Below are 27336 nucleotides of genomic sequence, written 5' to 3' on the forward strand. Positions count from 1 at the left end.
CTAACTGTCAGAAGTTCACTGGTTGATGTGTTGTCATTCAAGCTGCAATGCAGGCTTTGGTCATGAGATAATGGGAAACCAACATGAAATTATGAAATGTTGTGAAAATTATTACCATTCATTCTTGTACCTACTGGGACATATGACAGGGTACAAAAATGACAAATAGCCCTCTTCTTAAAGGGTTTACATACTAATGCAAAGAGGTTTTTGTTTTTAAATGTTTTGCAAAGATTTTTTAAAAAAGTGAATTATACAGGGGTCCTGGGTGGCTGAGTCGGTTAAGCCTCCGACTTAGGTCAGGTTCAGGTCATGATCCTGAGGTTCACTAGTTAGAGCCCTACATCAGGCTCTGTGCCACCAGCTCAGAGTCTGGAGCCTGCTTGGGATTCTGTGTCTTCTTCTCTCTCTGCCCCTCCCCCACTCTCACTCTGTCTCTCTCTCCCTCTCAAAAATAAATAAACATTAAACAAAAATTTTTTAAAAAGTGAATTAAACACAATGTTAGAAGACAAAAGAGCCACTGAGGAAAGTAAAGGAAGAGAGCATGTCGAATGTCACTATGATATTTACTTGGGAAATGATTGGGATTTGGCAATCAGAAATATCTAACGATATTATGCTGATGGCTGTTAATAAGGAGAAATTAGAGTGAACAGAAACTTTCATGGAGATTGAAAGGTTAAATGCAGATTATAGCAAGGGATAAGGAAATTATAGCAATAGAATATTCAGGTTGTCAGGAGGCTTTTAGCTCTTGCTTAGGAAATCTTCATTCTTCAGATTAAGGAAACAGAAATCCTGAGAATTTGAGGAGTAGAGAAAAGGAATAGAATAGGAAAGAAGAGATCTTAAAATAGTATTCTTCCCTTTAGGCTAACACTTTTACTTATCCCAAATACAAATATCTTCTTATGACCCAGAACCGAGTGTTCTGGGTTTCCCTCTACACTATATTTAACTGCAAGGCGAAGTCGGGTAAAGCTATTGGTTATTTGGAGGTCCTGCCCATTGCCCTCAGATGTAGTGCCGTCCCTGTCAGTGGGTAAGTGTGGGAAAGTCTCTTTTAAATAAACTCACTCTCTAGGCACTGCAAGGTGCTGCTGGCCTGACGGGGGTCTGGGCTAAAAGGAGTGGCCTGAAATCCCCAGTTCTAGTCTTTTCCATTCTAGGATCTGGAGGTAAGAACCCTGGCTAGCCTCATCCATTGTGCAGACAAATGCTTCCCCTGGTAATCTTTAATTGCATGAAAACTTTAAGAGTTTGCACTTCTCTGATGCAGACCAAGAAATCATCAGACTGGAGGCCTCCTGATCACTGCTGCTCAACACCAGGAGCCAATACTCAAATGAACAAGAAGGGACCTATTTTTAGAAGGTGGCATCCTGGTTTCCATTCACTGTTGTTCACAGGTCATAGTGCTGATTGTGGCTTCTGAAAATCTGCTGGGTTTAAGAGTCATCATGACTTCAGCACGTTATCTTGTTTCCTGAGGCCTATTACTCCCAGAGGGGCAACATTGGAACACTTGTTTGTCATGGGTTTTTCCCCTTGTTCCCAGCCTCAGTGGCTTTGCTTCATCTGGCTGGGACAGATAAGAGGAATATTTCAGAGTTGGTGATATCTAACTCAAGGCCTGGAAGCTAGGAAGCCAAGTATATATCCATAAGCATCAAGAGCCTGTAGCAAGGGATTCAAATAATAGCAAATTTCCTGTTGGATAATGAATGGCACAGAGAAGATGCAGCAGAGAGGATAAAAATCTTAGTTTCCTGAGTTTTATTGTAAAAAATGATTATAGAAATGATAATGATACAACAAACTTTAGCTTTGGATAAAACTACCTTAGGAATCAGGATTACAAATCTTCACTCTCCCAAAGGATTAATAGTAAAACTTCTTTAGTTAGATTACTGTATTTGCAGGGAAATTTAACATTGTCTTAAATTCAATGTCAAGGAGCCTTTACTTTGAAGAAGACTTAGGTGATCCTCTTGCCTGGAGATTGGACCTGTGCCAGAAAGGTTCACCCAGAAGCCACTGCATTCACTTTGACCTTAAAGGTTTTTGAAACTTTTTGGTAGATAGAATGTATACCTGTTCCGTAACTTGGAGAAAGTCCAGGAAGGAGCACAGAGAATGATCAAATGGGTTAAATATAGAGTCTAGGAGGAGAGTTCAAAAGAAGGAAGCTGACGTTGCTTGGAGGAAGAAAAAAGGCTGGAAGATAACACTTATCATGGCTTTGAAGTGACAAAGAGTTCCCACTCATAATCATCATCCATCCACCCATCCATCCATCACCCAAAGTGTCATGCACTGTATCAGGACCTGGGGGACATAGAGAAGGACACAAATAGGGGTAGACAAAAAGTTTTTAGTTTCAAAATCTCAATTTCTTGTGATCAAGAAGTGAATAAAGTCGAGCATAGAGTGGGAAACAAGTAGGAGGTAAGTTTGAAGTGAAGGGATTTGAGGAACTAAAATGCTTGCCATAGCCAAAGTAGCAATGGAAATAAATAATGCATGCCCACTTGTCATTTGTTTATGTGAACTACTGCTGGTAAAGTAGTTTTCAGGGCCGATTGGAAGAATTTCCACCAGAAAGAAAGATTATAGCTTCAGTTTTGCAGTTTGGAATATTCTAGTATAGGTCTTATGCGGTCAGTATAAAGTAAGGCAACTACTCTGTGGTTTCCACTGTGCTTTTCATCCACACTTGATACTGTGTGATTCATATCAGGGTCTATCCAGGCCACAGAAACAGCAGAGGAGGAAAGACTGGCGAGGCATCTCTACAACCACACTGAAGTTAACAAAAAGTCCACTGGCCATGTTTACCAAGAAAGCGAGTATAAACACATTCATGGTAAGATAGCTGTACTGTTACGTCTTGAGTTCCTCTTCTGCTATACATTCTGGAATCACCCAACTTTTGATTACCCAAGAATTACCATCGTTTAGGCCACATAAAATTGTGATTCTGTATCACAGATATAGGGGTGAGTTTTTGCTTACTTTAATTGGTACGGAAAAACAAGTTAGATAATTCAAATACCCGGGTAGTGTGTCTTTTTTTGTTTTTTAACTTGAATATTCTAGTTGGACTTTAACCATTCACACAGGGAAATTCAAAATTTTCCATCCATATTTAAGTCCAGTGTAAAGACTTACAAAAACCAAGAGAAACAGAATTTTATGATGTAATAAAGGCATTGTTCAAAAGAGCAATTTCCAGTCAATATTTTTAACATTCCGCGATATTTGTGAACATTTAAGTATGAATTCTGTTTTAAAAAATGCTCACCATTATCTTTTATGGGTGGTCCCAATATGTAAACTGTCCATGTCTAAAATTATGAGGAATCAGAAAGTTGTTCTAGCCTTTCTTTTTTCTTTGTTTACTAGATATATTATTGTAAAATGAATAGACTATTTTTTTAAAGTTGTGTACTTTAAATCAATCCATTATTATATCACATTCTAAAAAAACTGTCTACTTTGTTCAAAGCACATTGTTTTCTCGTAAAGGTAATACAGGTATATAGATACAGATATAGATTAAATTTATTAATGTAGCATATGGCACAGCGATTGGAAAAAATTGTTTCTAACCGTATCTAATCGCATATCGTATGTACATAACCTAACAGAAGTGACAACTATTTAATGAAATCCTCCTTTTCCTTCTTCCATCCTGAAACAATGTCTCATAGGTCAAGTATCTATCTGTTCATGGCTTACCTGTCTCACTTCCAATCAAAGGCTGATTTGCAAAATGCTTGACAAAATCCTTCAGACATGAGAACTCATTAAAGCCAAATTTAAATGAATATCCAGTATATTCCACATGAAAGTGTTTGACAGAGTCTTTGGCTCTGAAAGGGAAAAAGAAATGCTTTAGGTTATTTAAGAAATGAATTATCTTGTTTTGAAGGGAAATATAACATTAGGCATGAGCATCATCATGAAACCTTTCTAAAAACTGAGAATTACAACACAAGTATTGAAAGCACTAGTATTAAAATAATTTTTTAAGTGTATTTATTTACTCTTAGAGAGAGACAGAGAGACAAAGATCGCATGACCAGGGGAGGTGTAGAGAGAGAGAAGCTCAAGCAGACTCCATGCTGTCAGTGCAGAACCAGACACGGAGCTCGAACTCAAGAAACTGTGAGATTGACCTGAGCAGAAATCAAGAGTCGGGTGCTTTGAGCTATCCAGGTGCCCCCAAATAGATAAGTAGTATTTGACTCCCGCTATTCCTCTCCTCTCTAAGTCCTGCTCCAACGTTAGCATGCATCAGAAATTGGAATCACCTGGAGGGCTCGTTAAAACCCAGATTTCTGGGCCTTGCCCCCTGAATTCCTGATTTGGCAGGTCCAGGGTGTGGGGCCCAAGAATTTGCATCCCTAACATGTTCTCTGGGGATGCCGCCAGTCTGGGGACCACACCCTGAGGACTGCTTCTCCGATCCAACCGGACCTACAATTCTCCTCAGAGTTTCCGCTGTTGTCCCTGAGCTCTTGCAGCCCCCTTCACCAGCAACATCGCCCCCTTTGTTTCTGAACAAGTGTCAGCCCAAAGACACCTGCTGGGTCAAGTACGCCATGATACTCACAACATGAGTTACTTGCTTTTCTCCCCTCGACAGTCCACACACTCATCTGGCTCCTTTCCCGTCTTTCACTGCACTCTTCCTTGTCGTGAGCTACTTGTATAGTGTCCTACTGTCCCGTGAGCTGCACTCCCTGAGGGCAAAGCCTGAATCTTCCACAACACTTATCAAAGAGCTTGGCATAGAGTGGATGCTCTTAGATATTTATTATTAACGGAGTGAACAAATGAATGAGTAAAAAAAGGCATTCTTTTGAGCTGGTTTGTGGTTCCTGTCACCTCTGTTGGTGATTTTTTAAAAAGATTATTTATTTATTTTGAGACACAGAGGGAGAGAGCAAGGAGGGGCAGAGAGAGGGGGGGAGAGAGAATCCCAAGCAGGTTCTGTGCTGTCCGCACAGAGCCCGACGTGGGGCTTGAGCTCATGAACTGTGAGATCATGACCTGAGCGGAGACCAGGAGTCCAACACTCAACGGACTGAGTCACCCAGGTGCCCCCCGTGGTTATTTTTTTTACATTTTTATATAGATGTGCTATATATGTGCCACCTAATTGGAGGAAGTTTCTGATCTAACCATTCCGATGAGAAATATATTGATGACAAGTTAGCATTCTTTGATCTAATAATTCCACATGTTTGTTTGAGATCGGGGGAAGATCTTTGCATTAAAGGATTTGCAGCCTGACCCCTTGATAAATTTTTCACCTTTGCTGTCGATCAGAGAAAGTAACATTCCTGCTTCCACCCATGCACAAATTCATGTCTGATTAATAATTTTTCCAAAATGTTATTTAGAAAAAATTTAAAGCAAAATAGAGCAGAGTAACATGAAAACTATTAATGAAGGTGGTTTTTAAAAATCTGTGACCCTCTTAACTTACCTCCTCACCCTCCCACCTATTTCTTCCATTCCCCTTAAAATAGGCTTATAGACGTGCCCTGGATGGAAGTGTTCCAACAGGACCCCAAGATTCTCAGCCCCTGGACTGCATACACTTTCCACCATTTATTCAATAAATGCTAATATAGATGCTACTATGAAGGGATTTTGCAGGTAATAGAGGCTCCAAATTAGCTGACCTTAAAATAGGGACATTCTCTGGGTGGGCCTGACCTAATCACATGAAAGTCTTGGTAAAAGCAAAAGGGTTTCTTTGGCTGGTCACAGGAGAGGGGGACTCGCTCTAGATCGTCTAGAAGAAAGCAAACATCCATGCTATGAACTGCCTGTGGGGGCCCCTTGGCAGGAAATGGTGGGTGGATTCCAGACGCTGACAGCGATCCCTGGCCAATAGCTAGATGGAAAGTGGGGAGCTCAGTCCTATAGCAACAAGGACATGAGTGAAAGGGACTGAAGAAGAAAGAAGAGACTGAAGGAAGAGCATGTGAAGGCCCAGATGAACCACAGCCTCAGCCAGCACTTTAATTTTGGCATGGTCGGAGCCCAAGCAGAGAATCCAGAGACCTCACTGGGACTTCTGACATACAGAAACTGTGAGATAATCAGTTTATGTTGTTTAACGCCACTACATTTTAGGTAATCTGTTATGTGGCGTAGACAATATGTAGGTCCAGAAGCCCAAAGAGAAGATAAAAAAATATGGTGATTCTTCTCTTTTGAGCTCATAGAAGCCTGCCATCAATTATTTAGGGAAATACTTTTATAGCCAGTTTTTCCCCCTCTCAGAAGTAGAAGGGACTTTAAAAAACAAAACAGGGGCACTTGGCTGTCTCAGTCAGTTAAGCCTCTGACTTCAGTTCAGGTCATGATCTCATGGTTTGTGAGTTCGAGCCCTGCGTCGGGTTCTGTGCTGACAGCTCAAAGCCTGGACCCTGCTTTGGATTCTGTGTCTCCCTCTCTCTCTGCCCCTCTCCCGCTCATGTGCTCTCTCTCCCTCAAAATAAATAAACATTAAAAAAATTAAACAAGGGGCGCCTGGGTGGCGCAGTCGGTTAAGCGTCCGACTTCAGCCAGGTCACCATCTCACCGTCCGTGAGTTCGAGCCCCGCGTCGGGCTCTGGGCTGATGGCTCAGAGCCTGGAGCCTGTTTCCTATTCTGTGTCTCCCTCTCTCTCTGCCCCTCTCCCGCTCATGTGCTCTCTCTCCCTCAAAATAAATAAACATTAAAAAAATTAAACAAGGGGCGCCTGGGTGGCGCAGTCGGTTAAGCGTCCGACTTCAGCCAGGTCACCATCTCACCGTCCGTGAGTTCGAGCCCCGCGTCGGGCTCTGGGCTGATGGCTCAGAGCCTGGAGCCTGTTTCCGATTCTGTGTCTCCCTCTCTCTCTGCCCCTCCCCCGTTCATGCTCTGTCTCTCTCTGTCCCAAAAATAAAATAAACGTTGAAAAAAAAATTTTTTTTAAATAAAAAAATTAAACAAAACAAAACAAAAGAAACTACTGCTAAACTACATGAAAAAGAGGATTCAGAGAGAAAAGAGTGTAAGTGTTGCTCCTGAGTTAGTGACAAGGAGGCCTAGACCACGTGGAGCAGAAAAGAATAGAGAAAACCTCCTTATGCCAGATCAGCGTGAAAGACGAACGAAAATAGAAAAGACTATTTTCAGGGGTATATGGAGGCGCCATCAGAACAGTAATAAAACAGTCACAGTTTGAGGTTAATGAGTGGGTGGCTGAGAGCGACTTCATGGACTCCTCACATTCCCAGTCTAAGCCAAGGCCAACTCCCTGCAAACCCAGAATGACTTGCTACAGGCCCTCAGACGCGAAGGGAACAGACACTGTCCTGATTATCACCTGGCGAGGCCATCTTCCCTGATACGGAGGCCAACCAGGAGGAAGCAGGGGAGGAGAAAGACCAGAGAAGGACTGGGCCATCACCGGTTTGTGTTGGTAAGGACTAGATTAGTTTTACTAACATTCAGGGGAAGTGGAGCCTTGAGAAAGGTCAGTCCATTTACAGAAAAAACTTAAAATTTGCCTCACTGCCTGCTTGAGTTTGTGACGAGGAAAGTTGCACAGCCACAAATCATTCTGATTTTCCAGAGGAAGCAATGAATATTAACAGGGCGCTGGGCCAGGTTTTAGGGATTTGGATTCCGGTGCTGTTTCTATTGCTGATTTATTGGGTGAAAAGACACTTTACCATTTCAGGTTTCAGTTTTTCCATCAGTCAAGCAAGACATTAAACGATTCGTAAAGTATCCTTCGGCCCTAACATTTTCTTCTTCCCTGCCAAGGGAAGGAGGAAGAATGCTTTTTTTTACAGTCTACCATTCAGAGCTTGGAATCCTTAGACCTGCAGGTCTAACAGAAATTGAGAGAATTTTATCTGGTGACATGAGAATTTTGCTATCTGGCAATTTGATTGTGATGATAAAGCAATGCCCATGTAAGGAAGAGATGGGGCGAGACTGAAATCACAGTTCTTAGACATCCTACCTCACAGAGAGAGAGTACAGCCCGGTCCTTTCGTTGCTGTCCCTCAGAAGGTAGCTTCCGTCGCATCCATTGGAGAGGAGAAGGGCTTCGGCCGCATGGCGTGTGAGGTTACCATGGTACCACCTAGGAAGGAGAGAACCACACTTGCACTCAGGACAAACCACAGGTGACTTTTCCTTCATTGGGTTTTCCCCTCAAGGATGACGTCAACAATATTCTCCACCACAGGTAGCCCAAAGACCAAAGTCTCAGCCCAAACGTCAGGACAAGGAGCTCTTTGGGCCAGGCTGAGGGGCGAGTAGAGAGAAGTGGATCATGGCAGTGTTATGGGTCGAATGGTGTCCTGAAGATTCATATGTTGAAGTCCTAATTCCCGGGACTTCAGAATGTGACCTTATTTGGAGCTAGCATCTCGTCTTTAGCAAGTTATAATGAGGTCATGTAGGGTGGGCCCTAATCTAATATGACCGGTGTCCTCTTATAAAAGGGGCATATTTGGAGACGGACTTGCACACAGGGACAGTGCCATGTGAATCTGGCCACCTACAAGGCAAGAAGAAAAGGCCAGGACAGGTCCCTGCCTTACAACCCTTGGAAGGAACCCATACTACGGACGCCTGGATTTCTGGCTTCTATCCTGCAGAACTTTACTGTTGTTTAAACTGCTCATTTTGTGGCACTTTGTCATGGTGGTCCTAGCAAACAAACACACTGTCACTGAGTAAACAAATCCTTTTCAAAGTCCAAGTCAAAAATAACCATAAGAATAAGATTTGGCCATGGGCGTGTAGGTGGCTCAGTCTGTTAAGGGTCTGACTTCAGCTCAGGTCCTGATCTCACGGTGATTGGTGGGCCTGATACCTGTGTGGGGCTCTGTGCTGACAGCTCAGAGCCTGGAGCCTGCTTCAGATTCTGTGTCTCCCTCTCTCTCTGTCCCTCCCCTCCTCGTGTGCTCTCTCTCAAAAATAAACATTAAAAAAAAAAAAAAAAGAATAAGATTTGGCCAAATTTCTGTCTTTCTTTGATCCCTCTCTCACATACTCTCTTTTGCAAGTATGGTACTACCTTCTGCAGTGTGGAAAACCACTGGCTATTACACTGGAGTCCACTGGAATGACTGATATGAAGTTGAAAGCAAGGAATTCCGATGTTTTACACATGACGCATGAGCCCCATCAGATGTTGTTTCAAACTGACAAATATCTGAAGAGCTAAAGAAGTCTCAAGGAGATGAAAAAACATTTTGTTTTAGAAAAGGTAGCATATATCCATGGTAGAAGAAAAAAAAAAAATTCCAAACCGTTCCAAAGAAGAGTTAGTCAAAATAAAGCCTTGTGCTCACCCTTAGTCCCCAGTCTCCCTGTTCGCTCCCACAGAGGACACCAATGTCAACCATTTTCCTGTGTTTCCTCCTCAGAGCCATCCTTTGCATCTAAAGGCATCTAGTATGTTCCGCCACCTCCTAATTCTATGACAATAAGAGCTTGCTAGGCACACAGTTCTGCACCTTTCTCCTTTCTCCTAATGACAGCTCTCTCACATTTTTTTAACGACTTGGTAGAGGCAGTCCAGTGTGGTGAATTAGGATTGCGGTCTCCAGAGTCAGTTTGCCTGAGTCCTACCCAGGTGTTAACTCCTACCAGCTGTGCAACCTTGGGCAGGTTACATAACCAGTCTGAGCCTCAGTTTCCTCACCTCTGAAACAGGATTAATAACAGCCATATCTCATGGGCCAATTATAAGTGCTGCTCCCATTAACACACATGAAATGGTCAGAACAGGCCTGGCAAACAGCAGAACTCAGCACACATTAGTTGTTACACGAAACCGCGGGGACTCACAAAGCCATGGATTGCAATACATCCTCTGCGGTGCGATTTTCTTGTTGCTCGAATATAATTTTTCATTACTTTGAATTTATTTTGGCTAACAGAGAGCTAGGTACTGGGGGAAGCGGCTGCCGCCAGGGACCCACACCTCTGGGCAGTGGAGAGGAAAGGGACACGGGCGACTATACAGACGACGCCGATTACGTCAGTGAACCGAGAGCTACTGAAGAGGTATGTATAATGTACAGGAGCCTCAAGGGAGAGCCCTATTCTGAGGGTGAGGGAGCCTGCTGTCATGAACCACACTGGCATCTACTGTGACATCCTTACCGCGTGTCACTTCAGCCTGATAATAAAAAGCACACGTAAGACCAAGAAGGAAGCTTCTTCTACATAGGTCTCCAAGCTATCTGTTTTCTAAATCTGCATTTCCTAATGTATGTTTCTTTAGCATACTTCCTCTGTGGGAGCACAGAGGCCTCTGTCCTATGTTAGAAGTGTATCTACTAGCTCAAAGCGATTGCAAGGAGAAACATTAAAAAAAAATATCTTTTTTATTCTTTATTTATTTTTGAGAGAGAGATAGAGAGACAGAGTGAGATCAGGGGAGGAACAGAGAGAGAGGGAGACACACAGTCAGAAGCAGGCTCCAGGCTCTGAGCTGTCAGCACAGAGCCAGACGGGGCTCCAACTCACGAACCGCAAGTTCATGACCTGCGCGCAAGTCGGACTCTCAACTGACTGAGCCACCCAGGTGCCCTAGGACAAACTTTATAAGCAAACCCACTAAGTTAATTATGGGTAAAGCAGTCCCGTTCATTGAGCTAATTTGCTGACAAGTTCAAATCTTCTCATTACAAAATCCTTTCAAAGGACAATTGGAACCTGAAATTAATACAATATTGTATGCCAGTTATACCTCAATGAAAAACAGAATAATTGGAGGAATTAAAAATGAAGCTATAAAAAACTTCAGGTTTGGCTACAGCCAAAATTCTAATTCTTTTAATGTTCGTCTTTTTGTTTCTTTAATGTTTATTTTTGAGAGATAGACAGAGCACGAGCAGGGGAGGAGCAGAGAGAGAGAGGGAGACACAGAATCCAAAGCAGACTCCAGGCTCCGAGCTGTCAGCACAGAGCCCGATGCTGTGCTAGAACTCACGGACTATGAGATCATTACCTGAGCCAAAGTCAGACGCTTAACTCACTGAGCCACCCAGGTGCCCCAAGGTCACATGTTCTTAAATGCATTATGCCAATAATTAATTTCTGGATGAACATTTTAGTGTAGGATTCAGCTTGAACCAATAGATCACTTATTTGGATCTGACGTAACAAAACTGGATTAACAAAAGTCTAAAATATAAAAGATTTGGACATTCCTTCGGGTTATTTTCAGTGAGATCTGAAGTCTGTGTTTAAAACATTTACAGAATTCTTCTGATAATTACAGCTGGGAGGCAGTTTTTACTAAGAACTTTTTAATGGTAATCTTTTAAGTACTACTATGTATCATAAACACATAAGAATACTTGAGTATAAAGCAAGGAGGATCACACCATGCTCTAATCTGACACATCTCAGCACGTGTTAATTTGTGGGTGGCCAGCTTGGTTGAGTAAATATTGCCATGTGGTGGGTTTTAGGAGTCCTGGGCCTGGGCTGATCCAAGACAGGGACTGCCAGGCAGCCTCCTATCACTTCATGATGTCCATGGGGCAATGGGATCCTCATTCCCCCAAGAGCTCTTCCACAAATATCTGACCTTCCTCTTTTAGTTGAGCTAAGTATTACTTTCCGAGAAATTTCGATGAGCATATCTTCCAGGGAAGTGACTCAAGAGCCAAATAACGTTACACGTCCTTTATAGGAATATGTCCACTTTTGGTAAGGATTGTTCAAGACCATGTCCACGAAGAGCTAAAGGTTGAAAATAGAGTAGAGTTGGTAGTTTTCTCATAGTCAACCTTCTCTACCTTCTATCGTTCAGATCTTTATTAAGCTTCAAATCTGCACAGAGCATTGCACAAGGCATTGCATGAGGCAGGTCAGAGGGACCACAAATGGGAGAGCCCCAGTCTAGTCTCCGTTAATTATACAAGAGGATAAGACAAGTACTGTGCAAACTATGTTCAAGAGAATGGTTGCAGGAAGAAAGATCAAGGCCATTGTTTGAAGGAGCCAATATCTGAGTAGACCCTAAAGGACACGTAAGTTACTTTTTAACGTGTGTGTTATTTTTTTCTGATTATAAAGCACGTGTAATAAAAATTAAAATATGTACACATACAGAAGAGAAAGTGAAAGTCTTTCACAAAAGAGGAAATGGGTATTTCAAATAGTCTCAATACTAGTCAGAGAAATGCAAACTAAGACAAGAATGTGATATTTTCTTTATTCGCCAGATTGGTTAAAATTGAAGAATTAGAGAGTATTAAGTCTTGAAGAATCCAGGGCAATGGATATTATCGCCTACTGTTGGTAAGGGTATACGGTGGAGGGCAATCTAGCACATGTGAACCAACATGGACATGTGGCCAGCGATGGCCGTTCCAGCGTCTGCCTCGTGAAATACACAGAAGCAGAAGGAAGTATGAACAAAGGTGTTTACTGCAGACTTGTTTGTGAGAGTAAAAATTTGGAACCATGCTAAATATCTACCAATGGCGAAATTACAAAGTTGAGAGGACTCATAGAATACAAGACGTAAAAAGTTAACCGGAAGAGAAAAGGTGTGGAGAGCATTTCATTGCCAAATGATGAGGGCAAGCGATCAGGTGCTTTAGTACTTTGTCAAGAGGGTGAAGGGGGTGCCCGGAATGCTTAACTCCCAAAAAAGAACACTGCAGTCCTGAAACAACTGAAAACTGTCCTGCTCAGGAGCCAGGGGCACCCTCACTAAGAGTCACCGAGGATTTTGTGGACATACACGCATGAAGACTGATAGATCCCAAAACATGTCATTAAGTTAAAACCGCTAGTGGGGGTTAAAAGCACAGTGTGATACCACGTATTTAGAAAAAAATCTCTCCCCTCCACCCAAACAACACAGCACATATATGTTCATGTGGAAAGATATGTAAAAGCACAAAATAAAAGCCTGAAGAAACTACACCCCAAACTCAAATCCTGGAAGGCACCAGGAGTGCTGTTAAGGGAGACTTTAGCTCAATCAAATTTTCCTAATGTGGCTTGTTCTGATGAAAAAAATAACAACAAAATAGATTCAGGTATCAACTGGGAAATGAACATTTGAAACAGTGAGAAACAGTTCACTTCTTCCTTCACGCAACCTCCAGAGATAGCCCTGCTAATAATTTGTCTTATTCTTTCATTTATTCAGTTGAACACTGGAACCGACCTAGCACTTGGGTGGGGAGAGAGACAGAGGGAAGGGAACTTTTTCTCCATTTAAAGGCTGGTGAGATTTGGAGTGTCAATCGTTCAGGGAGCTGTTGCACGGGAAAGGAATAAGAACAGCAGTGCAGACCTAGAAACAAGAGAACGGCAGGTGTATCTAGCATCAGAGCACCACTTGGTGGAGTGAAGGACTCAGGTTGCATGCCAGCAAGAGGCAGTCAGGTGTGGTGAGACGAAGACAGGAGGTTGGCTGCGTGACGCAGCGCGCTGGATATTGACAGGTCCTTGGCTGACAGCTACAGAGATTCTTATGGCTTAATAGGCACATCTGACAGCTCATTACATAGAGTCCCAACTGCATGGAACTGTGTTCCAACCAAGTTCCTATAATTGGAACTGTGCTTAAAATTCTTTTTGTTGTTATTCTGATTCTTAGAGGGAAGAGTCAGATCATAAGGAGCTTGAAGCTTGTAAAATATGGAATTCTGTTTAAGAAAATTCATACCAAATTACAAAAAAAATAAGAAAGGTAATTATTCAGGGGCACCCGGGTGGCTCAGTCGGGTAAGCACCCGACTTCAGCTCAGGTTGTGATCTCACAGTTTCTTGAGTGCGAGCGCCACACTGGGCTCTGTGCTGACAGTGCAGAGCCTGCTTTGGATCCTCTGCCTCCCTCTCTCTGTCTGCAAGTGGGGCACTTGCACACGCACACATGTGTGCTCTCTCATTTGCACATGCACACACGTGTGCTTTCTCTCTCTCTCTCAGAAATAAACATTAAAAAAAGTATGTCGTTTAATTTAAAAAAAAGAAAAGTAATTATTTAGAATGAGAAATCACAAAAAAAGTAGAAACTCAAAAAAGCTGACAAATATCACAAACATCACAAAACCAAGAAAAATAGCCTATTGTCCTTAATTGTATCACATAGCTTTGTACTTTTATCCCTTATATTTTCGGTTGTATTGTCTTTGATTATTTCTTCATATGATAATTTTTTGATAATATAATCTTCTAGAGAGAGAATAAAACAAAAATTCAGTCTTTCATCTAGAATATTCTTAAAAACTATTGATAGCATTGAAAAATTATTTTCAGGTTTATTGGTAATGAAGTTTTTGTAATTGTTGGCCAATTCCGGGACCTCTATCAAATTTCTTTCGAATATGAGCTCTAAGATTCCAGGGCATTTTACATTTTCATGTACAGGAACTAATCTTAAATATTCTTTGAGTTGATGGCATTTATTAACTATATCACTGCCAGGGAGGGGCCCTGAAGCTGAAGCCTCATTGGCTTCATAGTAAACTTATTTCTAGTGATTATAAAAGTCACTTATGCTTTTAATCTCTAAAACATTAAGCAATTAGGAATGTTTAGCTTAGTAAATAAAAACCACGTATAATCCGCCACCACAACCATCAGGTTGGTTTGTAATTCTTTCTTTTAAAACTCTTTTGTGCGGTGTCTAAATAAAGTTCTAAACCCTAACAAGACTCCTACCCAACCTATGTTGCATGTTGTGAATGACAGGGAACTCACTACTCTATAGGCAAGCTCTTTCCGCACTGCCATGGTTGATGGCCAGAAAACTTGCGTACGTTGAATCACTGTTTCCTGCAGTCTAGCTTTCCACAGATGGTCCCAGGGCTACTTCTTGGAGTGATATACATGGTACTTACATAAACAGTTAAAAGCATTTAGATTGTCTTGTTTTCTCTTTCCATGATCTTCAACTTCTCTTTTTATGACAGGCTTTCAGTCCCTCTATCATTCAAGGACCTTAACTTCTTTGAATACCTCCCAAATTTTAAAAATGTATCCTCAAGGTGTGGTATCTGGGTGACTTAGTCGGTTAAGCGTCCGACTTTGGCTCAGGTCATTATCTCACACTTCGTGTGTTCAAGCCTCGCGTCGGGCTCTGTGCTGACAGCTCAGAGTCTGGAGCTTGCTTTGGATTCTGTGTTTCCCTCTCTCTTTCCACCTCTCCCCAGCCTGTGAGCTCTCTCTCTCTCTCTCTTTAAAATAAACATTAAAAAAAATAAAAATCTATCTTCAAGTTAAGATCTGAGGCATAAAGATATGTGGACCCGAAGGATCCCGAAGGATCCCGAAGGATCTCCCTTATTCTAGCTGCTGGGTACACAGTAAGGCAACCTGGGATTGCATTCATTTCTTGACAATTGCATCATGCTGCTGATTCATGCTGAACCTATTGTTGATTACAACTCCCAAGTAAGTCATTTTCCTCTGGTGTTCTGTCACCTCCTCTCCTGCTGCCTTAAGAGGTGATGGCTTTAGAATGAAGTGCAGTAAGAAACCATTCTACTACTGGGAAATGCCAACTGAAAAAAAATGCTAATAAGCAGCTAACTTGGATGACAAACGTCTAGATAGTATCAGTGAGAATTTTGTTGAGGGGAGACCATGCCTTTGTCTCCAGTCATTTCCTTAGCTTGTCTGTCTGCTGTAGCTTCCAACTTGTTAGCTATGTGACCCCACACAAGCAGCAACTTTAATTTTCCCAGCAGGCAAGGTGACTAATAACAATGCCACAGAACGGAAACCCTCTTATTTTCATATGTTGGAACATGGTCTTCTTTTACAAAGTTTTTTTTTTTTTTTTTTTTTTTTTTTTTTATGATTCTGTAACTTTTGCAAGAGAGAGAAAGGCGCAAGATTTGCTAATTATACAACATGTTATAAATATGCTAGGTGTTGTGCTCAGTGTGGGCATAGTTGGGAATAAGGTTCATCTTCCTGAAACAAAAAATTCAAAAAAAAAATTCTTTCAGTCTCATTTTTTTCTGAAGAAGTGAAAAAGAGCAAGAAACTACTATTTGTAACATACATTCAAGTAATGTTATAGTCTCCTTTTCCCCCGAGACCCACACATTGCTGTTAATTATATCTCAGGCTAATGGAGGGAACAGACCAGAGACTCACCAAGCTTCAAAAGAATATTTGCACTGGGTTTATGAGGTTACCAAAACCAACAGTTGACTTTGAAGGAAACAGTGGTATTATCCCTTCCATGATATAGTAACAAATTAGGAAACACCCACCGTCTAATGAATTTTCATAGCTGCTTCTCAGCGAACTACAGGAAGTAAACTGAACCACAGAGAAGGGCACACGAGCAAGATCGCAAGATCCAAAAGGCTGCTCCTCAAGTCAGCTTCTTCTCCTATTCCAGTGCGGTGCCCCTTTGTGCTAGAACCTTCTGGGAAATTGCCGCAGTATTATTGGAGACTTCATAGTTTTTATCCCTTTGGGTTTTATTGCCTTAATTTAATTTGCTGATATGAGTTGGTATTTCACTTTGCTCTATCCTTTAGAGGAGAAGCTTTCAAACTTTTTGAATCAGCCCACAGTATAAAATACATTTTTATCTCTCTCTCTCTTTCTCTCTCTAAACAGACACATGCATGCACACACACACATTATATATAGCATACACACACACACAAAAAGTATTATAGGAAACAATACTATTCTTCTGTAGGATACTTACTATTTACTATTTTCTTTCCTCTAGTTCTAAAAAATATTTTAAATGTTTATTTATTTATTTTTGGAGAGAGAGAGAGACAGAGAGCATGCACACAAGAGGGGGAGGAACAGAGAGACAATCCCAAGCAGGCCCCTCGTGGTCAGTGCAGGGCCTGACATGGGGCTCGATCTCATGAACTGTGAGATGACCTGAGCCGGAATCAAGAGTCCGATGCTTAACCAACTGAGCCATCCAGGTGCCCCTTCTCCATTTATTTTAAAACAAACATTGATCGTGAGCCATGAAATTGACTTTATGAACACTAACGGGTAGGGCCTGGTGTTTGAAAAACAATGCGAAGCCTTGCTACTCAGTGCCCTGCAATCTTGCTAGAAATGTACGTTGTCAGGCCCCCTACAACTGTTGAGTTATAATCTGTATTTATCAAGAGCTCCATATGATTGACATGCAGTTTAGAGTTTGAGAAGCACAGGGTTCAGGATTCTTGGTCCCAAAATCTTTGTTTCAGTAACTTCGATGGTTTGAGTTCACAGTGTGTCTCATCTAAAGAGGAGTACAAAGAGGACAAAGAAAGTCCTAAGTGGCTTTAAAATACCAATGGGGAGGAAAAGAGAAGGATTTGCAGCTCTCCTGGTCAGAAAATTCCCAAATCTTAGAGATATGGCCAATAAATGGTATAGGATGGGGGAGCTCATGAGGGGCTGGCATATCAAGGAAAGCTTCATGGAGGAGGAAGATCATGAATTGGAGCTTCAGGAATAAATTTAGGTTTCATTAAATAGTGAGAAAAAAGGTCATTTCAATAGGAGAAATGACATAAGCAAAGGCACTGTGGTTGACACTTGCATGGCATATATAGGAAACAGAATGCTTAGTTGGAACAGAGGTTTTATGTTGGGGAGTAATGCAAAATAACACTGGAAGGACACGTGGACACAGAAAGTGATCTCGCATGTCACAACATGAGCCACACAACCATTTAGATTATATGGTTCTTGGTGAGAAAATTTCTTGGTAACCCACATCTACAGATTCTTCATATATTTCATGACTTATTCTTCTCCTTCCTGGCAAAGGGGAGTGACACAGAACCTAGACCTGTCCCATCAGAGTTACAAAGAAAACATGTATTTCAATCTAAAGCAAGAACAGAGACTCCTGTTTGTGTCACAGCAGCTAATAGTCCTTGGAGTCGAACAGCCGATAAAAACACTCTTTAGAGAATTTTCACTTTTTTCTTCGTTTTCAAAATGATTCTCACTTTTCAATGACATGGACACCCTTTGCACCCTCTAGACAGAAGACAGCAAATGTGTGGTTTATGATGCCACTCCCCTTTTTAAAGGCCATGGATAATATAGCTACTTGATCTGTTTTCTTCCTTGCTAAGGCTATACTGGGCCTCGGAATCCTTCTGAATGCAACAGGAATAGAATATAAGATGACACTGTTGTGCAATCTTACTCTAAGCAATCTTCACTTGGGTTCATCTGTCCTTAGCACCTGAGTCGTTCTACAGGATCGCTTGGCTGTTGATTTCCTTCACGTTCAGTTGGGCATATGGTTGGTGCTAAATACTGTGACTTTGTGAAAAATAAAGCTCTTGGCCCCATGTGCCATCAGAAATCATGGGTTTAGGCTAGGGAAATGCCTTGTTAGCTCAAGAGCTCTCAGTGCTGCAATTTATATGAGAATCAGGCTGTGACAATATCGGGGACAAGACAGTGTTGTCCATACAATTATATTAAGTTCCATATTCACAAATGTGAGCTGATTTTTCCATTGATCATGGCAACAGACTTTGTCCAAGCGGAGGGAACCGAACAGGCCCTGCAAAGTTTTTGAATGCTCTAATGAGGCCTAAGAGAGGCATGAGTGTGATGCATAGGTTAGGCCGAAAATAAACTCACCACAGTCCTTCCACTGAAGAGGTTTCTGTCATGGAACAGTTTGTCTGTGGCTTTTCATATTGCCATTCTACATGCCCACATTTACATATGCTAATGGCAGAGCGAAAAGGTGAGGCCAGCTGCCCCAGGCATTAGGAGGCATACCTGAGTGATCACAGAGGCAGGGCTCTGGCTCTCTGGTCAAACAAGCAATTGAAGGTGGGACCCAAGGATGTTTTTCTTTCTGGTAGGAGTCAAGGCTCAGCTAAAGGAAAACAGGGCTGAAAGGAAGCAGAGAATTCTGTGGGAGTTGGAGATCAGGGCAAACCTGTTCTTGAAGGAGTCTGAGGAGTGAGGCAGGCAGTTCTGAGAGATGGAAACACAGAGACAGAGACAGAGACTCAGATATTTGGAGACACAGACTGGTGCAAAGAGTCAGGGACACAACAAGCAAGAGATGTGGACAGAGAGAGAGAGAAGAGAGGCAAAACTCAGAGCCAGAGAAAGGCATAGGGGCTCACCCAGATAGCAGAAGCACAGAGGGCAGCGGCTTAGGGAACACAAAACAGATGGGAGCAGAGTATTCAGGAGACAGAGGCCGGGAGACCAAAGAGAGAAGGACACAGACAGTTCAAGAGAGACCCGGGGAGCCTGACTTGTAGGTGAAATGACTCATCAGGGAGGTTAAGGACCAGCAGAGACCAGAGGGGCAGTGCCGTGGACTGGGGCGGGGGGGGGGGGGGGGGGGGGGAGGGGCATATCATTCCAGCACGGGTCCTTCGGTGCAATCCCCAGGTCAGGCAACACAGGTGGAGGAATGGTTGCAAGACAAAAAGGGTGTCTTTGTTTCCCCAGGGGTCACAGCTTAGTGATTGTTTGACTTGGACAGGGATCCAAAGCTCAGAGACTGACCAGTACAAATACTTCGTGGATAAGAACTTCAAGAAGCTTGGAATAGCTGGGTGGGGATCCATACCAGAGGTTTCTCAGGAGGGCTCATCTCTGAGTGGAGTCAAACTTGACTTTGCACTTATGCTCATTACTCTTGAAGCCTGTACTGCATAAAATGCAGGTAGTTGTCATTGGACAATTGCTGCTGGCAACAAGGTTGGTGCTGGCAACCTGCCATTGCGGGCTGGTCCAGGAGATAGCGAGGGCCACTTTTAGCAAGCCACAGCTACAGGAAAGAGCCCCAGACTTTTGGGGGGATGAAAAAATATAGACAGATACTTGTTTCATTAGTTATATCTTCCGTATTCCATGGTTCAGACGATGCCTGTCACCAATGTCAATTTGTCCCACTGGTAAAAACTGTTGGGTATAAGGGGACAGATGGAGTCTGAGAGTAATAAATGCAAATATGTCATCAGGGTGGTGCGGTAGAGTGCTGAAGTCAGGGACCTTGAATTATGGTCTTGGTCCATATGGTCCATATGGTCCATATGGTCTATGGACCTTGACTCAACTTGAAGCAACTCAAACATTCGGACGCCCACTCTTCGCCAAGCGGTGGGCTGGGCTGGAGCACGCAAGGGGCCCCCCTGATCCTGAGGAGCTCACCATCAAAGAGTTTACTGTGCTCGGCTGAGAGAAGGGCAACAAACCTCTTACTGCCTTAGGACTGACATTTGCGAAACGCTTCTATTATCTGGAGAATCAACCCAAGACATAGACTCTACTGGTGGTGAGTCAGAACCATAAAAGCAATAATATGAATCCTAGGCAACGTTAGAAATGTATGGTGGTAAAGTAAACAAAGAATGAATTAAAAGACACTTGTGACATTAAGGTTTTCAAAATTCCTTTGATGTTACTTCGAAAAATGATGCAAAAGCAGAAGTCGTTCTTCTTCGGATGTGAATCACTCACTGTGCTTAGTTCCGTGGAATTACTGGCTTTCACCTCTGTTCCTTTCTTGCCATTCCCAGGTGATCACTCTGGTTCCTCATTCACCAACCTGTAAACTCCCTCACTAATTTGTTTTCTTGGCTCTGGACCCATTGCTACCTACCACGCTCAACTTCCAGATTAAGCTAAAAACAAAACATGATGACCATATAATTCCACGTTCCTATAAGCATTCAATAACTCTATACTGTCAAGCGGAATTTGACTGAAGTCCAAACTCTTAATCTATATAAAGTCTTCTGGAATTCGGACCAACCTAAATATTCAAGCTTTAATAGAGGGAAACAGGCTGGGCTGGGGAAAAACCAAGAACATGCTTTGACACAGACTAAGAAGTAGATAATGGAAAAATATCCTACCAGAAAGCAAAAGAAAAATTATATATGTGGTATGGCCACAATTCCATGTGTGTGTGTGTGTGTATGTGTGTGTGTGTGTGTGTGTTTACAGAAAAGTATTTTTTTTTTTTAATTTTTTTTTTTTCAACGTTTATTTATTTTTGGGACAGAGAGAGACAGAGCATGAACGGGGGAGGGGCAGAGAGAGAGGGAGACACAGAATCGGAAACAGGCTCCAGGCTCTGAGCCATCAGCCCAGAGCCCGACGCGGGGCTCGAACTCACGGACCACGAGATCGTGACCTGGCTGAAGTCGGACGCTCAACCGACTGCGCCACCCAGGCGCCCCTACAGAAAAGTATTTTTAAAAGACTGGCGATAAGTTGAACAATATGTTATTCTGAGTGGTTGCACATGGCTGAATTTGGGTGCTTTCATTTCTCAAATTTTCAACAATTAATACAGATAATTATTTTTTTAACTGTTTATAATGAATAACTTCAGAAAGTAGAAAAATAGGGGTGCCTGGTGGCTCAGTAGGTTAAACATCTGACTCTTGTTTTGAACTCAGGTCAGGATTTCATGATTCTGGAGTTCGAGCCCCGCATGGGCTCTGCGCTGACAGTGCAGAGCCTGCTTGGGATATTCTCTCTCTCCTTCTCTCTCTGCCCCTCCCCTGCACATGTTGTGTGTGTGTGTCTCTCTCTCAAAATAAATAAATAAACTTTGTTAAAAAAAATAAAGGAGAAAAATAGCATAAAGTAGTGAAGAAACTAATACACATATTTTAATAGTACCCATATTTTAGGTAGAATAAACTTCAAACTTTTGCCATATATTCTTTATGTATTTTTGGATGAACATTTTTATTTTTTATTTTTTCTTCCAAATTTTTATTTAGGTTTACACATATTACACATATAGTGTAATATTGGTTTCAGGATGGAATTTAGTGATTCATCATTTACATACAACACCCATTGCTTTTGGATGAACATTTTTTTACAAATATAATTTATTGTCAAATTAGCTTACATACAACACCCAATGCTCATCCCGACAAGTGCCCTCCTCGATGCCCATTTTCATCCTCCCCCACCCCTCCCTGGATGAACATTTTTAAAGTTAATTACAGACATCATGACACTTTAATCCCAGGTAGTTCACTCAGCATGTGTCTCTAAAAAGTAATATTTTCTTATCTAACCATACTTTTATTTTTATTATTATCTTTTAAATAAATTTATTTTTAAAATTTTTCTATGTTTATTTACCTTTGAGAGAGAGAGAGAGAGCACGGCGGAGGAGGGGCAGAGAGAGGGAGACACAGAATCTGAAGCAGGCTCCAGGCTCTGAGCTGTCAGCACAGAGCCCGACGCGGGGCTCGAACTCAAGAACCGTGAAATCATGACCTGAGCTGAAGTCAGATGCCTCACTGACAGAGCCACCCAGGCTCCCCTAACCATACTTTTATAAAAACAAATTAGCTTATTGCTCTTATGCTTTTTGTTTTTTATTTAGTTTTTGAAAGCTTTAAAAATTTTAATTACTTATTATTATTTTAAAGTTTATTTATTCATTTTGAGAGAGAGAGACAGAGCACGTGAACGAGGGAGGGGCAGAGAGAAAGGGAGAGAGAGAGAGAGAGAGAGAGAGAATCCCAAGCAGGCTCCACACTGTCAGCACAGAGCCTGACGCGGGGCTCGAACCCACACACTGTGAGATCATGACCTGAGCTGGAGTTGGTTGCTTAACTGACTGAGCCACCCAGGCACCCTGCTCTTATGCTCTTTAAAGTTATAGATATTTGTAAACAAAAATGTCTGAAAACAGATAATGGGGGCAGGCACTGGCAGGTGGGTGCTCAAGGAGAACATGTGGCCACAGAGACTCTAGAGAGGAAGCAAGGAACATGATTAAGTCTTGACTACGTGGACTGTGCTGGTTTCAGACAGGTCTGTATCAGGGAGTAGGAGCCAGAAGTGGAATTTACCAAGGGAAGTGGTAGGAGTGAGACATTAATGCAAGTTTTTTTTTTTTTTTTTTTAAATGGCTAAGGCTATGGTTATGACACTAGAAACCAGAAGAGGAAAGGCAGGTGGGTGCCTTCTCTGAGAATGAGGCAGACAGACGGTGGGGACTCCGAGAGGCAGATCCCAGAACCTACTGAATGAGCACTCATTAACTGCTGGGTCCCAGGGATGAGAGGCTCTGAGTCATGTGGGCTTCTTTTATTTCCTGAACACCCATGTGTTTTGCCACTTTTACCCCTTCACTCATCTGTTCTGACTTCAACTGACAAATGCCTATCAGTTCCAAAGCCATCTTCTTCACAACCAGTGATCTCCTTCCTGCCTGCCATATGCTGTGTGCTTCATCTAGACACAGTCATGGCCCTCAGCGCCCCCCTGCCTGTGTTCCAACTGTCCATGTAGGTGCATTCTCTGTCCTTTGTGCTGTAAACTCCCCGATGTGACAGCCGTGTCTTCTCAAGCTCAGTGTCCCCACATTATGCAAGGCATAATGTCCTCATTCAGTAGATGGATCTATGAATGGATGAAGGAGCGAATGAATGAAACAAAGTGACTCCACTCAGTGCGGAGAAGGTTTGTGGACAGATTTCCACACGTAAGTAGAAGGAAGTCACCATCACCCAGGGAGGAACAGAAAACACAACAACTGAAGAGGAAATTCATTTGAGTCAAGGAGAGACTGAACTATACGGTAGTTACATACTCTCATACAGCCATGAGAGAATCACCTTCCATTTTTAGAATCCAAGATTACAGAGTTGCTCACAGAAGAGGCACAAGGTTTATTGCTCTACTTGGTATCACAGCTCTGTAAACAGATTCCTTTATTTTATTTTATTTAAATTTTTTAATGTTTAGTTTTGAGAGAGAGAGAGAGAGAGAGAGAGAAACAGAGTGTGAGCAGGGAAGGGGCAGAGAGAGAGGGAGACACAGAATCCGAAGCAGGCTTCAGGCTCCGAGCTGTCAGCACAGAGCCCGACACGGGGCTCGAACTGTGAACTGAGAGATCATTACCTGACCTGAAGTCTGATGCTTAACTGAGTGAGCCACCCAGGCGCCCTGTAAACAGATTCCTTTAAAACTTTGACTTTACTACACTTTTCTTAGCCTACTCTATTTGTCTAGCTCTGAAAAATGGAACCTACACAAAATTCAATAAATTTTTGATTAATTAGGGTGTTGGCCTGGCTTATTATGTGAAGAATGTGAAAGAATAATATCTGTTTTTTAAATTAAATTAATTTTTTTTTTAATTTTAGAGAGAGAGAACACATGAGCAGGGGAGGGGGAGAGGGAGACACACACACACACACACACACACACACACACACACTCACACACACACACAGAATCCCAATCAGGCTCCTTGCTGTCAGTACAGAGTCCGACATGGGGCTCAATCCCATGACTCTGGGATCATGACCTGAGCTGAAATCAAGAGCGGACACTCATCTGACTGAGCTACCCGGTCGCCCTAGAAAAACTTCTTTTAGTGATCACATCTGCTGGTTATAATAATCACGGAACTTTCTTTTGTCTCCGAATTCATCTGGCACTAACAAATAGTGCTAATGCAGTAAGAAGAGAAAAGTTGGATAGAAATCAGGAAGTTGCGTCACTGGACAGGCAAACTCCTGGATGTAAAGGTTTATGAGCATGTAAGCTTGTGCATGGTGATAAAAGCTGTCCCTCACGCTCCTCATTTGTAAATGGAGGTGATATTAGTTAATAGTACCCACTTGCCAGTGACGTGTCAATTTTATAAATCACACACACAAACGGTTTAACACACTGCCCAGCACACGGTGAGCATCCAATAACTACTAATTGTCGTGATTAGAACACATGGCTGTTTTGATCAGTGGAAAGAGCATCAGCTTTGGGGTAAGCTCGCGGGCATGTCCCGCAGCTGTACCACTATGAGGTCTGTGACCTGAATAGTTCACCTACCTTGTCTGAACTCACTCTCCCTCTCTACAAAATGAGTATAATCATACCACATCGAAAGTGTTACTGGGAAAGCTAAATGACATAGTGCACATAAGAGGTATATGGTGCTGGCACGTAGCACATGGTCAGAAAATAACGCGTATCCCAACAGATTCTCTGGGACCTCAGGCAGTCTGAGTTTTCTGCTTGTGAGTCTCCTTGGATAGCAAATTAGAACGCCAAGACCGCCTGAAGACCAGAGCTAGTGTATGCAAAATGTCTGCCTCATAAAGAGGACTTATTTTGCTTATTATCGTCTATTCCCTGAGTCAGCAAACTACCACCTGAGGGCCAAATCCTGCCAGGGTACATGTTTCTGTATTTCCTGCCAGGGTACGTGTTTTTGTGTCGACTAAGAGACAAGAGTGGTTTTGCATTTTTAAATGGTTGGAGGGAAAAATAGAGAAATATTTTGTGACTCATGAAAATAATATGAAATTCAAATTTCAGTGTCCATAAATAATATTTGTTGAACACCGTACTGTCACGGTCACTTGTCTGCGTGTTATCTACGGCTGTTTTTGCATGACAGTGGCAGATGTGAATAGCTGTGGCAGAAATCATAAAGCCTGCAAAGCCTGAATAATTTGTGATCTGGCTCTTCACAAACAAAGTTTGCTGACCCCTGATCTCTTCTAACCTTCTCTTACATGTACGGAGGTAGAGAAATGAGAAACTTCCTTATTTTTTTCAACAGCCAGAACTTAGAATCTAGCTTTTTGACTCTAGCCAATACAGCTACACGCTGCGGCTTTCTCTTAAAATTTGAGATTTGGGAAAGTATATAAGAAGAGAACATTTATCATATTTCTCACTTGAAGGAATACGTCTGACTAGATAATCTGAATATTTAATTTAAAAAGTCCTAATATATTTTTGTTTTATAGTATCCTTTTTGTGTCTGTAGTTACACAGTTGATGAAGGCTTACCCATTCACAAAGTATATACTATTCCTACATTGTCCTCCAGGGACCTTTGTTGTGATCAAAGAACATCTGGAACTTTAAATTATTAACTAACCAGCAATTTTATACTAGTTTGTGATTTTGGTGATCTCGCTTGTATTCGTTGCTTGTTTCATTCCCCCACTGCTTCATTTAGAAAGCACAAACAGCCTGACTCTGTTCCCAGCCCCTCTTCCTTATTGCTGACCATTCTCCATACCCCCGGCCCCTCCCTTCCAGCCCACCTGCCGCCTCCTCCCCCAATCCCACACCCCCAAAGCGTAAGTGAATCTGAGCAACAATCACAGATGGTTTTATTTCCCCTTTGTTTTGGACACGTGAACACATTGAGGATTAAAGAAAATAAATGTTTTAGATTGATGCTCTATAAATGAGACACAGAAATGCATCTGAGTTGCTTGATTTAGGTACTTTAGAAAAGAATAAACCTGTGCTCTGAGTGAGCCATGTGTGTCCTAGAAAAAGGCAAGTGATGGATTTGCTGCAGTTCAGGGTTTAATTTTCAGAACTTAGATATTGCAGAGCCTGAATAAAAATAGGGACCAAAGAATAAGGATGTATGAGATCTCTCTAACCACCCAAAATACCAACATAAGAATCTACCTAACTACTCAAATAATACATTTAAAATAATTTTAAAATGAAGTCATTAAAACCGGCCACCTATTATCTATCAATTACATTATATCATTTTGTTTTTATGGAGCATTTAGAAAAACTGAACTAACCAGAAGTTTTAGTACAGATCATACCTAACCAGTGACTTCAAGTTTCAAAGAAAAAGTTTCGTTTATATTCAGAATTCTGCCAAGGACAACAGGTCATTTTCAAGCTTTCTCAGATGTCATCACCTATAAAAGGTGTATCAGCGATGCCCTGGAAGGATAAGTGTGGACTTTCTCAAGTCCATTATGAAAGGTTCAGGAATTTTCCAAGCAGGTTGTTAAACCCTTGGCAATTGGAAATTGCCCATGGTAGAAGGATTTACATCAGGGAAATAGGAACACTCTAGAAATCACCCCTCATCCAAGTGGTATATCAGCAGTATATTTAAATATTTAAAGTATATTTAAATAAACCATGCTCCTGAAAGTTCTTCTTAGGGCGGAAGAAGATGTTCTAAAATTAATTTATGGTGATATTTGTACCACTCTTTTGTAAAACACACCTCAATAAAATTGTTAAGCAAAATGCCTCCAAACCAACAAACAAGAAGTCAACATTTATGAATGGATTTAAGATTCAGGTGCTTACCCAACAAATGAGAAATAAGGCCATACTTTTTTCAGCACTTCTGATGGATTTGTATTCTATGCAGTGACTCCCAACCTTGGCCTCTCTCTGGAACCACTTAGGGAGTGTCAAAAAAAAAACCCTGCTCACTCCCAAGATACTAATGGCATTTGTCTGGCCTGTGGCCTCTACAGGAACTTTTAAAAACTCTTTGTGTGACTCTAGTGTACAATTAAGGTTGAAGAACCACAACTGTA

General features: G+C 42.0%; 1 protein-coding gene across 1 annotated transcript in view; it reads right to left on the reverse strand.

The window, feature by feature from the left end:
* The window catches only part of DAPP1 (dual adaptor of phosphotyrosine and 3-phosphoinositides 1), a 51370-nt gene that overhangs the window by 22071 nt on the left and 1963 nt on the right, over positions 1-27336 (reverse strand). Inside the window, exons 2-3 of the mRNA XM_045471978.1 lie at positions 8022-8144; positions 3745-3878 (exon numbers count right to left, since the gene is read on the reverse strand). Coding sequence (XP_045327934.1) covers positions 3745-3878; positions 8022-8144 — 257 coding nt within the window. The remainder of the gene's footprint in view (positions 1-3744; positions 3879-8021; positions 8145-27336) is intronic.

Source organism: Leopardus geoffroyi, chromosome B1 (assembly GCF_018350155.1).
Source record: "Leopardus geoffroyi isolate Oge1 chromosome B1, O.geoffroyi_Oge1_pat1.0, whole genome shotgun sequence".
Classification (NCBI taxonomy): Eukaryota; Metazoa; Chordata; class Mammalia; order Carnivora; family Felidae; genus Leopardus; species Leopardus geoffroyi.